Source organism: Protopterus annectens, chromosome 3.part0 (genome assembly GCF_019279795.1).
Source record: "Protopterus annectens isolate FY-2018-M chromosome 3.part0, PAN1.0, whole genome shotgun sequence".
NCBI lineage: Eukaryota > Metazoa > Chordata > Ceratodontiformes > Protopteridae > Protopterus > Protopterus annectens.
The window spans coordinates 845,427,557-845,439,731 of NC_056731.1; the positions used below are offsets into that span (position 1 = coordinate 845,427,557).

The window sequence follows — 12,175 nt, forward strand, 5'->3', positions numbered from 1 at the left end:
TCTTTTTGGGTGCAATGTATAATTCTCATGGCTCTGCTACCCAGTGCCCAACATCCACTCTGGATTTACCAGCAACATCTTACCTCCCAGACATGCTCAACTTACTGCAGGGGCCTGTGGTGGAACCCATTGATATCCTGGGAGATCTTGACCATCTGTTCATGAGGGGTAATCATTTATGCCCTACTCACTGTTTCACCCTTTCTCTTACAGTTCCATGGAGACATTCTAGCGCTGGGTGCTCAGTGGGAGAGTGTGTCGTATCATCCTGCCCCACCTTTGCTTTAGCTCAGCCAAGCAAACAACCCTACCTGTCCAGAGCTGTGCTTCCGTATGAAATATCCTCAGCCTCTGCCATGGTCATGTCTAGGAATGCCCACATAACCGCCCCACCCTCCCCTGGGAAGGGTCCGCCCATCCCTCCTCTTCCACATAGGGGACATTGTTGGGTGCTTAATCCAGCTATGGACTTGTAATATAAATAAAATAATAAAAGTATCCTTAATTTCTTCTTGGCATTAGGAGTACTGTGTCTTCCCTTGTCAGCTTCTGAGCGTGAACACTGGAAGCTGATGAGTTCATTTGGGCTCTGCTTCAAAAAATGAGAGTTATCAAGCCTGTAATGAAGAATGCAGTCAGTTTTCCTGACACTTGCCCATGTCTAATTGTTAGGCTGCAAACCTTTCAACCCCCAAAAGGATAGTTTGTATCAATAGATGCAGTATAATATTTTTTTCTAAGAGCCACAAACTGCCTTTCTTGAGACTGCCACTGAAAAGTGGTATAATGTGTTTTTCATTAACTGGACTCATTACCTTTTTGGAAAGATACAGAACTGTTATTTTGTCACAGACCAAACATGCTTAATCTTGAGTAAAAATAGTGCAGACTTGCAAAGTTGTTTACACTTACCTGATGTGCTGAGTGAGGCCAGTTTTTGTCATTTTCAGCCAAGATTGCAGTATGTACCTCACTCCAGATTGCCACACACCATATTTTTCCAAATGTAGCCAAAGTTTATCTGCTTTACTTCTTGTATATTATCAAGATATTTATTGTTAGCAGTATTAAACTGCATTACTGTTGCACAAAGTATTCATTGTAGCATTGTTAGCTGCTCTACAACCAGGACTGAAGTCAGGGTTAGAGAAAGCATAACAAGCTTGTTTGCTCCCCATCCACTCCCTTTTCCTGACTTGCTACTTGCTTTAATTATGAATACTAATGGAGTTATATGGTAGAATTACATATTTGTAACTGAAACATTTTTGTGTCCTGTACTGTTCTAGGATTTTGAACTATGGGATGATGTTGGCTTGAATATACCAAAACCTCCAGACTTACTACAGCTTTATCGTGAATCAGGAAATCAGCAGTCTCCTTCCAAGGATGTCACTGATGCAGCTGTTGCAGTAGAACCAGAAGACCTAGAGACGTCTCCTTTAAAAGTGCACCCTCCTCCAGATATGCAGACACATGTATTAGAGGTAAAGGATATTGTAATATGCATTGAAGAAACTGAGAGATGATCAGGATTTTATTTTTTGTAATTGTACAGAAAACTATTCTTACATTGCAAGTGGTAATAAGCACATAATACTGGTCATGTACATAACCTTCTGTTCTTTCAGATTCTAACATTTCTAAGGTACCTGTGTTCCCTTGTCATGTGTACTTAATTATTCAAGCAGTGGCCATAATTTACAGAGTAAGGGGAAAAAAAGAACAAAATGAAGTTAATTTAAAAACCTCAATGGAAATGTGAAGCTGCACTTGCAAATTGAAACTAGATTTTATGCATGTCATACTTTTCATAACTTACAGCAGTATAGCCTTAATTTTGCATATCCTTAATTTCTTAAGGGGTCCAACCCCCTCATCAGATATTGGTATACTTGCAGCTCCATTCCACCAGTCTTCTACCAGTGTTTCCCAGTTTCAAGGATGTACAGGTTTGAGCAGTATTTCGTTATCCATCAAAACTACTTAATACCCTGTACATAAGCTCCACGACGCATGCAGTAAGTATGTAGCACTATAGTATATACAGCTAGATGGGTAGGGGTTATAATCCCAGAATCAGCAACTCAATGTGTGTGCGCATGTGTGTGTAAGTATATCCACTTGCAGCAGTTTAGTGTGACCCTTCAACAGTTTTTAGTTGGTGGTAGTGGGTTTGTTGACAGATTACCCTCACACACGCTCGTGGTACAGGAAGGTTTGCCTCCTTGCAAAATCTCTTCAAGATTATGTTTTTCTATATTCTTCAGTAAATGGTATGAGCAACAGTGCATAACAATTGTGACTCAATGTATGTATATAACTTCACTGTGTGTTAAACAACATGTATTTCATTCACATGCAGCAACTAGAACTTCCACAAAGGTTCCTTACAAAAAAGAATACAGGGAGTAAATACAGTGTCCTATGCTGATCTCTTCAAAGCCCTGTCTCTCTACTCTGTATCATACAGACTTCTAAAAGGTGATCTTTGCCTGGCATACAAGGGACCCCTGGACCTTGCTCTGATGAACTTTTTGCACATCTGTAAAACAAACCGCATCAGAACCAAAACACCTAAATTTTGCTTGCGATTTAAATAGGACATGTTTGAGACACAGATATGTTTCTCAGAGAGTTGCAATTCTCTGTAACAGGTTTCCATCCACGTGAAGCAGAGGTCCTTCCCATCTCTGTTAAAGCGCAACTTGGGCCAGTGGGTGCATAATCAGAAATTCACCCCTGGTTTGGCTGCTGTGTCACTGATGGACAGAGGCAGTCAGTAAATCCACTCCTATATAAATCAAATTTGTGGGTCACACTTGGGTTACACGGCTAGGCTTGTAAGGGCCCTAGTGGTGGCTACTGTAGTATACGCCTATGAACCTAGAAGTATGGGTATTGCTGTACCAATTCCTGAAGGAGTACAGTTTACTGCTACAGCCTTTGCTTTATCTTTATTAATTTTATATCCTGAAAAGACTTTGAAACTGTCTCAAAATGTTCCACAACACTGAGATACACTCTTTCTGGTTTTATCAGGTACAGAATGTCTGTAAATAAATCCAGTTTTTCTTAATTACCATGCCAGTTATTATAAGCCCCTTATTTTTTTTTGTTGCGACTCCCAGCTACGTAGTCCACTCCTAGAATGTTATCTCCTCATCCCTTAAACATACTAACCACATTTACAGTTTCAAGATCAAGTGATCAAGACTGAGAGGAAATTTAAAAACAGAATTTATGAGCATTCAAGGGATATCAGACTTGGGAAATCCACATATGCCTTGAGTAAACACTGCACAGAAAAATCAGGCCACACACTCAAATTTTTCATTGTGGACACTGTTGACTTGGATAAAAGAGGTGGCCCATGGGGGCTGCTTTTGGAAAAGAAAGACTTAATTTCGCAGGTCCGCCTAAATGCAAGGCAATGGCCAGGATTAAATGATTCACTCTCCATTGCTTGCCTGCTAAAATTAAAAGCAATGGAAAGGTAAAATATATTTTATACATTTCTTATATATACTTTCATTTTTATATAAACACCATTTTATTGATTTTATACATTGTGTGTATTTGTTTTTATATTTATTTTCAGCATTTTTGCACATGTTAATGACATTTAAATGCTGGTTTTAGAGTGTCTTAAGAATATTTTGATTGCATTTCATGAATATTTATGAGTTCAGGGAGGTCCTTTTTAGTCAGTGTGATGGGATTAGTTTATTACTCAATGCTCTTGGAAAATGTATTTGAGTGTTTTTCTGGATTTGCTCTTATCTGATGAAGTTGAGAAGGTTCTTGACGAAAGCACTCCTCTATTTGTTATTTTGGTTTAATAAAAAGTGTTTTTACCACTCCCAAAGTGTTTTGCAGCGAGTTACTACAAGGATTTACTTGAGTTGCTTTGCGTGGTTCCAGGAGTGCTGACTTTGTTTTTCTACAGTTTGTGGACTTTTGTGCTTTTTGGGTCAGTTTCAAGATCAAAGTAAAAATTATCTGTCTGACACTTGAAATTGTACATGCACAGCCCTCAAAACAGATGCATGATAACCTGCGCACAATAACTATGCCTTTTTCGCTCTAAATTCACTATTACCTCCATGTCTTATAAGGTAGTAATAGACTAACATCAAAAGAAGTTCTCACTTTAGTGATGCCATAGTACTAATGTTTGCTCTTCTACCTCTTCAGACATCAGTTGCTACTATTTATTTTCCTCTCTCGTGTCCTTCCATGTCATTCTCATCTTTTTAATAACTGTCTTCAGCCCTTAATCCCCCACCCCCGCTCATTACTCCTCCTCATCTCATTCTTTTCATCTCTCTGTTTTGGCAGCAGAATTTTTCATCTCCTTATGTTATTAGAAATATAGTCAATATTTTGAATAACTGTATTAGTTTGCTTGACTTAGGTTATCCACTTCTGCACTGTCTTGTTACTTGCAGTGCATGTTGTATTGCTATTTCTGTAAATGTATTTCAGTTTGCTTGTATCTGTTGTGGGAATTTTCTCCCCTTGTACATATTTGTTGAGTTTTTTTCCCCCATTTCATTGTAAAATATTTAATGTGTTGCTGGGCTTTCTCCTCTTGTATGTAGTTACTCACCTACTGTTTAAATGTTTTTAAATTTGTTGTGGAGTTTTTCTTCCTGGGCCTCCACTGAAAATGGGCCTTTGGCTCAGTGGTACTTTCCCAGTAATCCGAGGACAAATAAACATTGCAAATAATAAAGGGGTAAAGAGGACACCCTTGCCTGGTTCCTTTAAGACCCAGCTTATCAGAGAGAAATCCTCCCACTTTAATTTTTGCCTTTGATCACTCATATATCCTCCTATGTAACCTTGTTATTGAATCGGGGAATGCAGATGTTTCCATTGCCCTACTTATAAAATCTTGGCTTTTTCTGTTTTCTCTGCATCAAGATCCAACAACAGCTGTATTTTCTTACATTCTGCTTCCATCTGGATCATCTTTGTTCTGTTAATGTTGTCAAATATTTGTCTCTCCTCCAAAAAAAAAACACATTAATTCAGATCTATCTTTTTTGACAACGCCTTTGCCATTCTTTTAGCTGTTGTAGACTAAGCACTTTATAATCATGGTTTAAAATTGAAATGGGTCTATATGAAGGTGTTTCGGATTTTTACCATCATTTGGTATTACAGCTTTCTCCCAAGATGTTGGTGCTTCTCCTCCTTTTAATATACTGTTAAACAAAACCTTCTAGTCCTAGCTTCCAAATGTCCACAGGAATGTCATCTATTCCTGGAGAGTTTCTTGCAGATTGATTATATATCACTGTTTTTATCTCTTCTCCTAGTTCCATTTGCTCTCTTTCTTGACTTCTACATTTCTCTGCATATATATTCATAACATTTCCAAAATATCTGTAATATCTGTACAGGATCTCTAGTTATTTTTCTTGTTATTGACTCCCTAAGTTTGGTAACAGCCCTTTCTGCTTTCTGTTGCTTAAGTCATGATGCTAAAATGTTTTGTGCTCTGGAGCTATCAAAAAAAGTTGCTTATCAGCAATCTTTCTGAACTCATGCATATCATCCAGATAATCCCTTATTTTCTGTTTAGCACTCTGCAGTTGTACCTCTTCTTGTTCTGTGAGATTCCCCTTATTCTGCAATATTTTAACCTTTGTCAGCTCCTCTAAATAATTGCTGTTATTTCTCAACCATTTTTCTTTTGCTTCTACCCTGTTTTGAAACTTCACTTTCATTTTATCTCATTCACTAGCTATAACTTCTGAAAAAATTTCTATAATTCCTAGTAACTCTCAAATAATTTCCACTGCCCATTCCTTGAATTCCTCTCTTTTTGACTGGTAGGTGGGGAAGCTAGTGTCTCATATTTACTTCATTATCCTGCATTTTTATCTTAGTTGTTACTAGCGCATGATGTGAAATAATTATTAGATGTGTGTCAAAGCTTTCAATTAAATTTACATGTTCCTGCGAAGTATAATTTGTCTAGTTTAGCCCAGTTATTGTAGATTGGGGTGTAATATGCAAATTCAATCAGTGTTCCAGTTACTGAATTCACTTCTTCCATACCAAAATTTTTCATAAATTTCTTCAGACGTCTATCCTATTTAATTATATTTTCCCTTCTGGATCCCCCCAGAAATCAAGTTCCAGTCTCCATCTATAAGTAATATTCCCTGCTGAAAGCTGATTATTTCCCACACAATTTTCTTCATCTCTGTAATAGGAGTTGTAGGTAGAATGTAAATATGTACTGGCATAATCCCCCTCCCTTGCCAGTAGCTCCTTACTACCACAAATCTACCATTATCTATTTTTCCTCTTGTGTCAGTGTTGGAGCTCCTGTAGCAATTGGTGTAAGTACTTCCTTTTCTTTTTTCTCTGGTATTGTACTGAAGATCCATCCTGAAATCCTTTCTTTGTCAAATTTACATGGTCACTTTTTTTCCAAATCTGTCTCCTATAGCTTTGCTATTTGCTCTCTGCATTTCTTAATATAATTCAATATTTTGCTTTTTTTTGTCTATACTTGAGGTCATTCACATTCCAAAATAATACGGATAGTGTAGCTATTACAATAAGAAGTTATTTTTCCATCCTAATATATGTATGATACCTTTTTAAAATGTGTATTTCTAGCTTTTGTTTTACATGCATCCCATTAATGTTTGGCAGGTTGATCCTTTATATGGTAGTTTCTTGTCATCTCAATTTGAACCTATGCAACAACCAAAGGAATAACTGTGAACAGTGCTAAACAGTCCAGTAAAAAGATATTCCAACAGCAGCTTTCTGTTCCTTTCTACAAAAGAAATTTATTTAATTAAGCGCTTTCGTCTTGGATAATTCCAAGACTACTTATAACCATGACACTCCATCCACCTTTTATACAAAACACAGAATTAATTACTAATTCAATTAATTAGTTCATCAAACAAAAAGAGGCAATGCTAAACCTCTATAAAAATCAAAGTCCTTGATTTTAAAACAGGTGCTAGGGACAAAGTTTCATTCAAACCAGGTTCTAGGAAAGAATTCAACAAAAGTTACCATTTCAACTCATATAATTCAATATTTAATTCCCACCAACCCCCTCTTGTTAATTTTTAAACCACTTCTAATATTCCAAATTTGAATCTTTTTTAAAACCCAAGCATTTTATTGAATGTCTAAACAAAGCAATGTGAAGTTGTTCAATCTCGCCGTTCATTCTTCACTGATGGGTTTGGAGCCGATCCTCGGCTCCGACATGGCCGACTAGCAAGCTCAAAGTTTTCCAATAGCTCGAGACCCAGCCCCTTATCCCACAATGCACTGCTAGAATTACCCCAGATCTAGTTTGCCGCGGCATGATCTCTTGGTTTCCAGCATTGCTCGACGCTATTATTGGGAGTTTTCAACTTTCAGCAAGTTTTCTATTTGAATTTTATATATTTTACTATTATAACTATATATTATTATCTAGTTAGCAGTTGTTTTCTGTTTTTCCCCCTTTTCTCAGTAAAAATCTACTGATTACCTTTGGCCTTTTGGCCTTGGGCCTTTTCTTACAGTTTGTTAGAGTTGCCCTTTTGGGCTTTTTGATATTGGGTTGCTATAATCCTCTCTAACTTTAACTATCTTATATAGCTAAATAGTGTTGTTACTAGTTTCCTTTTTGGGCTGTGTGTACTGTGTGTATTTAATTAGATTAATCCTCTCTAACTTTAACTATCTTATATAATTAAATAGTGTGTTTTTTTTTTCTCTTTTTTGATCTGTGAATAGTAGTTAGTGCTGTGTCTGAAGAAAAGGAAAAAGCATCCAAAGTCTGGGTTTAAAAAATGCCCAGACGGCAGACAAAAGATGTCTGTTACAGTTGCTCATGTGCAGTGTGTGTACTGTTTGGGTGAGGTGCACCTGCAGGAGTCATGTAGTATCTGCCACTCCTTTTCTACTAGAGTGCTTGCAGAAAGGAAGAGGAAATTAATTGATAGGGGTATTATCAAACACACATTCTCAGAGGCATTGTCTGACCAGGATGGGGACAGCAAATCATCCAAATCTTCCTCAGAATCCAGGACAAAGAAAGGAAGAAAGCCTGAAAGTGTTGTGACTTCGGAGCCGACAGTCTGTTCTTTTTGGACCCTGACACTGCTCTGGAACCGGTTACCGAAAAACCTCCCTCTCTACTGCTCCAATCAGCTCCATCTATTCACTCCTCCAGGTCTTCTGTCAGCCTGTCCGATCTGGATATGGACCGGCTAGTTCAGAAACTCTTAAAGACACCAGGCCTAGCTAAATTGCTGTCGGCTCAGACCCAGCCGTCAGAGCCGAAGACCATTACTCCTGAATTGTCTGCTCCTCCTCCGAGCCATACCGGACCTTCGAAGCCGGAGGAGGCCGATCTGATGATTGTGGATCCGTTGGAGCCGACACCTGCTCCATTGTTGTCGGCTCCATCTGCTCGGATGTCCTCTGTGCCAACCAGGGACTATAGGAGCCGACACTCTCCGGTCTGGTCCGGGGAGGATAGTCGCACCGACTTGTCGGTGCTGACTCTTCCTCTCGGGGCTTCGGCTCAGGTGAGCTTGGCTCCTACCTCGGACTCAGAGATCACGGCTTCGGTGTGGGAGGGGATCGCGGCTCCTGACCCGTTGACTCCTTCTCATCGAAGCTGTGGTGCATTCGAAGCCATGAGGCGAGTGTTGTCTCCTAAGACTTTCTCATCTCAAGGTCTGGCCTCTTCCTCCCCTAAAGTGCCTGTCAGCTTCTGTTTCCTCCGGTCATCCCAAGTGTAGAGACCCAGAGCTTCAGGTAGCCCCACAGGGTACTCCCTGCTGTTCTGAGACCTCTCCAGAAGTTTCCACAGAAGAAGTTCCCAGGAAGAGATTATGCAAGAGGAGAATTTGGAATCCCTACAGGAGTCCCAAACATCAGACACCGACTTGGATGAGTCCCCTAGATCCCCCTCTGAGGACATCTCCTTTGCTGAGTTTCTTGAAATTCTTAGAGGGGTGATTAGCAGTCCAAGAGCCCTACTGAGGACGAGTCTGTTCTCCTGAAGGTGTTCGGGTCTCAACCTTCCACCTCTTGGGTGTCTCTGCCCTATGATGGATCTGGTCTCTCGTAGGGCATGGGAGTCACCAGAATCTATGGAACCTGTCCCTAGTAGGCCTAATAAGTTTATTTCTGCCCCCATTGATAAGTCCTTTTTGACCAAGGGAGTACCTGTTGATGCCATGATGGTGGCAGCAGCAGCCACCAAAAAGGAAATGTCTGAGACTTCCTCGTCTATACATCCTCCTAACAGAGACTCCAGGATCATGGATAGATATGGGAAACGCATGTTTAGTTCGACTTTCTCACTCAGATCACTGAACTACTTGACCTATTTTACCAGACTGCAGAGAGAGCTCCTTAAGGAATTGGGAGATAATCTTCAGGGTGCTGTAGCTACGGGTGTATCCGACAAAGTTGCTACCCAGCTTGCTACCCGTAATTCGATAGTTAACTCGTCCATGCATCTCGTATCTTACGCAGCTGATGGTTCGAGTAGAGCTGCAGGTACAGGAATTGCTCTTCGTAGGCATGCCTGGATGCGACTCTGTTCCTTCGCGGAACCCTTCAAGTCTTCATTTACGAATACCCCATCCTTGTTTGGGCCAAAGGTGAAGGAGATTTTGACCAGGTGTGAACAAGAAGGAAAGACTCTGTCTGCCATCTGAGTCCGTTTTTCCACACCCACTCTACCCTTTCCTAAAGGTCAGAGGGGAGGAAAGATGTGGTTCCGTAAAGCCCAAGGAGCCTTTCAAGACACATGTGGAGATCCCCCCCTACAGAGGCAGAGGAGGGGGTTACAATGGAAGACGCTGCCCTCGCGGCAGAGGGGGGTCCACACCAGGGTGAAGGAGATCACTTCTTTGGTGAGACTTACCAGCGCTCCTGAAGGGAGGCCCGGCTGTTCTACTCTGGAGACAGTCTGGGGTCGCTTGTCATTGCACTCAGAAGCCTGGCTAGATATAACAAACAACAACTGGGTACAAAGTATCATTTCCAGAGAGTATTTCATACAGTTTTCCACCCAGCCTCTTCCCGTCAAAAAAATCCAGGATGTTCCACCCAATCACAGGGAACAAGCAACAATAGAGGTATGCTGATTGCTTGAAAAAAAGAGTCATCCAACCAGTCCCGGCAGACCAAACAGGATTTGGAACTTACTCAAGATTCTTTTTGGTTCCAAAGAAAACAGGGGACTTGAGACCCATCTTGGATCTCAGCAGACTCGACCAATTTGAGGAAAGAGAAGTTCCGAATGGTCACGCTACAGTCCATACTTCCCTTTTTAGGGAAAGACCATTGCATGTGCTCGATCGATCTCAAGGATGCATACTACCATATAAAGATGGCCAGGCCATCCAGGGATCACCTGCGTTTCCGGCTGGGAGCCAATCATTATCAATTCCGAGCTGTGCCCTTTGGTCTCACTACAGCCCCCAGAGTGTTCACTAAGTGCATGGCAGTAGTCATGGCCCACCTGAGGCATCTAGGATTCCAGGTATTTCCGTACTTGGACGATTGGCTCCTTACCTCCACCACCAGGCATCAACTTCTTCAAGCAAGAGAGGCTTCTCTGACACTCTGCAATCTGCTAGGCATTACAGTCAACTTTAAAAAGTCTGCCTTGTTATCGCAGCATATCGTTTTTTTAGGGATAGAATTAGTCACGTCAACCACCACTCTTCGTCTTCCATTAGAAAGGGTTTCTATTCTTCGCCAACACATCATGTCCTTGATATCAAAGAACAGAGCACCAGCTGCAGAGGTATTGAAAGTACAAGTTTTGATGGCAGCAGCAATCTTGGCAATCCAGTTGGCAAGGATGCATATGAGAATCCTTCAATGGCTTCTATTCATGCAATGGTCTTACCAAGAACTTCCAGTGAATCACACGATCCTGATAAATTCCTGCAAGAAGGATCTTCAGTGGTGGTTAACGTCTCTTCATGTCACAATAGGACATCCTTTCATGCTACCCCCTCCAGTTGCCACTGTGACCAAGGACGCTTCCCTGATAGGGTGGGGGGGGCTTTTTAAGAGAAAGACTGCCTAAGGCACTTGGACAGATCAAGAATCACATCTGCATATCAGTGTCCTGGAGATGAGAGCAGAACTTCTAGCGTTGCAATACTTTCAGGACTCTCTTCCTGTAGGTACAATTGCAATACAGACAGACAACATGTCAGTGGTCTGGTACCTCAACAAGCAAGGCGGGACCAAGTCTTATCCCCTTTGCCGAGAAGCCCTCAGAGTATGGCAGTGGGCAGTGTCATCCCAGCGCTTTATGTTAGCAACGCACATCCCGGGCAAATCCAACGTCATAGCGGACAGACTGAGCAGGGCAATTTTATTGCCCCACGAATGGTCCCTCAAACAAGAGATTGCAGACAGGATTTTCCGCAAATGGGGCCAGCCTTCCTGCGACCTGTTTGCCAGTCATATCAACAACAAATGCAGAAGCTATTTTGCCCTAATTCCCATGCCAGGTCACTCCCTGAGGGATGCTCTTGTCCACAATTGGCCCCTGGGTCTCCTGTACGCATTTCCCCCAATTCCTCTGATACCCAGATTTTTACAGAAAGCAAAGTCGCTGGGATGGACAATCCTCCTTATAGTCCCTCATTGGCCTCAGCAGATTTGGTTTCCATTTCTTTACCATCACATTCTAGAAGACCCATGGATCCTGGACCCAGTTCCAGACTTATTGACACATCCATCAGGGGATCTTCATCCATCATTGCAGACACTGAAGCTAACCACTTGGCTGCTCCAATTCCCCGCATAGCCAGGCTTTATAATCTTTCCCATGACACTAGTCAAATTTTGTTGGCTTCCCATAAGCCTTCCACTAGAAAATTGTATCGTAGTAAGTGGAAGAGATTTTCTATTTGTGCTTCCTCCCATAACATTGACCCTTACCAAGCTCCATTGTCTTCTGTTTTTCAATTCTTGACAGAAATTTTCAACAAAGGAGCAGCGGCTGCTACGGTGAGGGTACAACTAGCTGCAATATCTAATTTCTATCTAGGGATCGATGGATTGAATATTATGGCTCACCAATTGTCTAAGGCTTTTCTAAAAGGTTCCTTTCACATGAGGCCTCCATTGAAGACACCTTATTCTCCCTGGAATT

General features: G+C 41.2%; 1 protein-coding gene across 1 annotated transcript in view; it reads left to right on the top strand.

Moving 5' to 3' along the window:
* The window catches only part of RELCH (RAB11 binding and LisH domain, coiled-coil and HEAT repeat containing), a gene marked incomplete in the record, with an annotated part of 1,574,926 nt that overhangs the window by 358,529 nt on the left and 1,204,222 nt on the right, over nucleotides 1-12,175 (top strand). Inside the window, 1 exon segment of the mRNA XM_044065183.1 lies at nucleotides 1,290-1,487. Coding sequence (XP_043921118.1) covers nucleotides 1,290-1,487 — 198 coding nt within the window.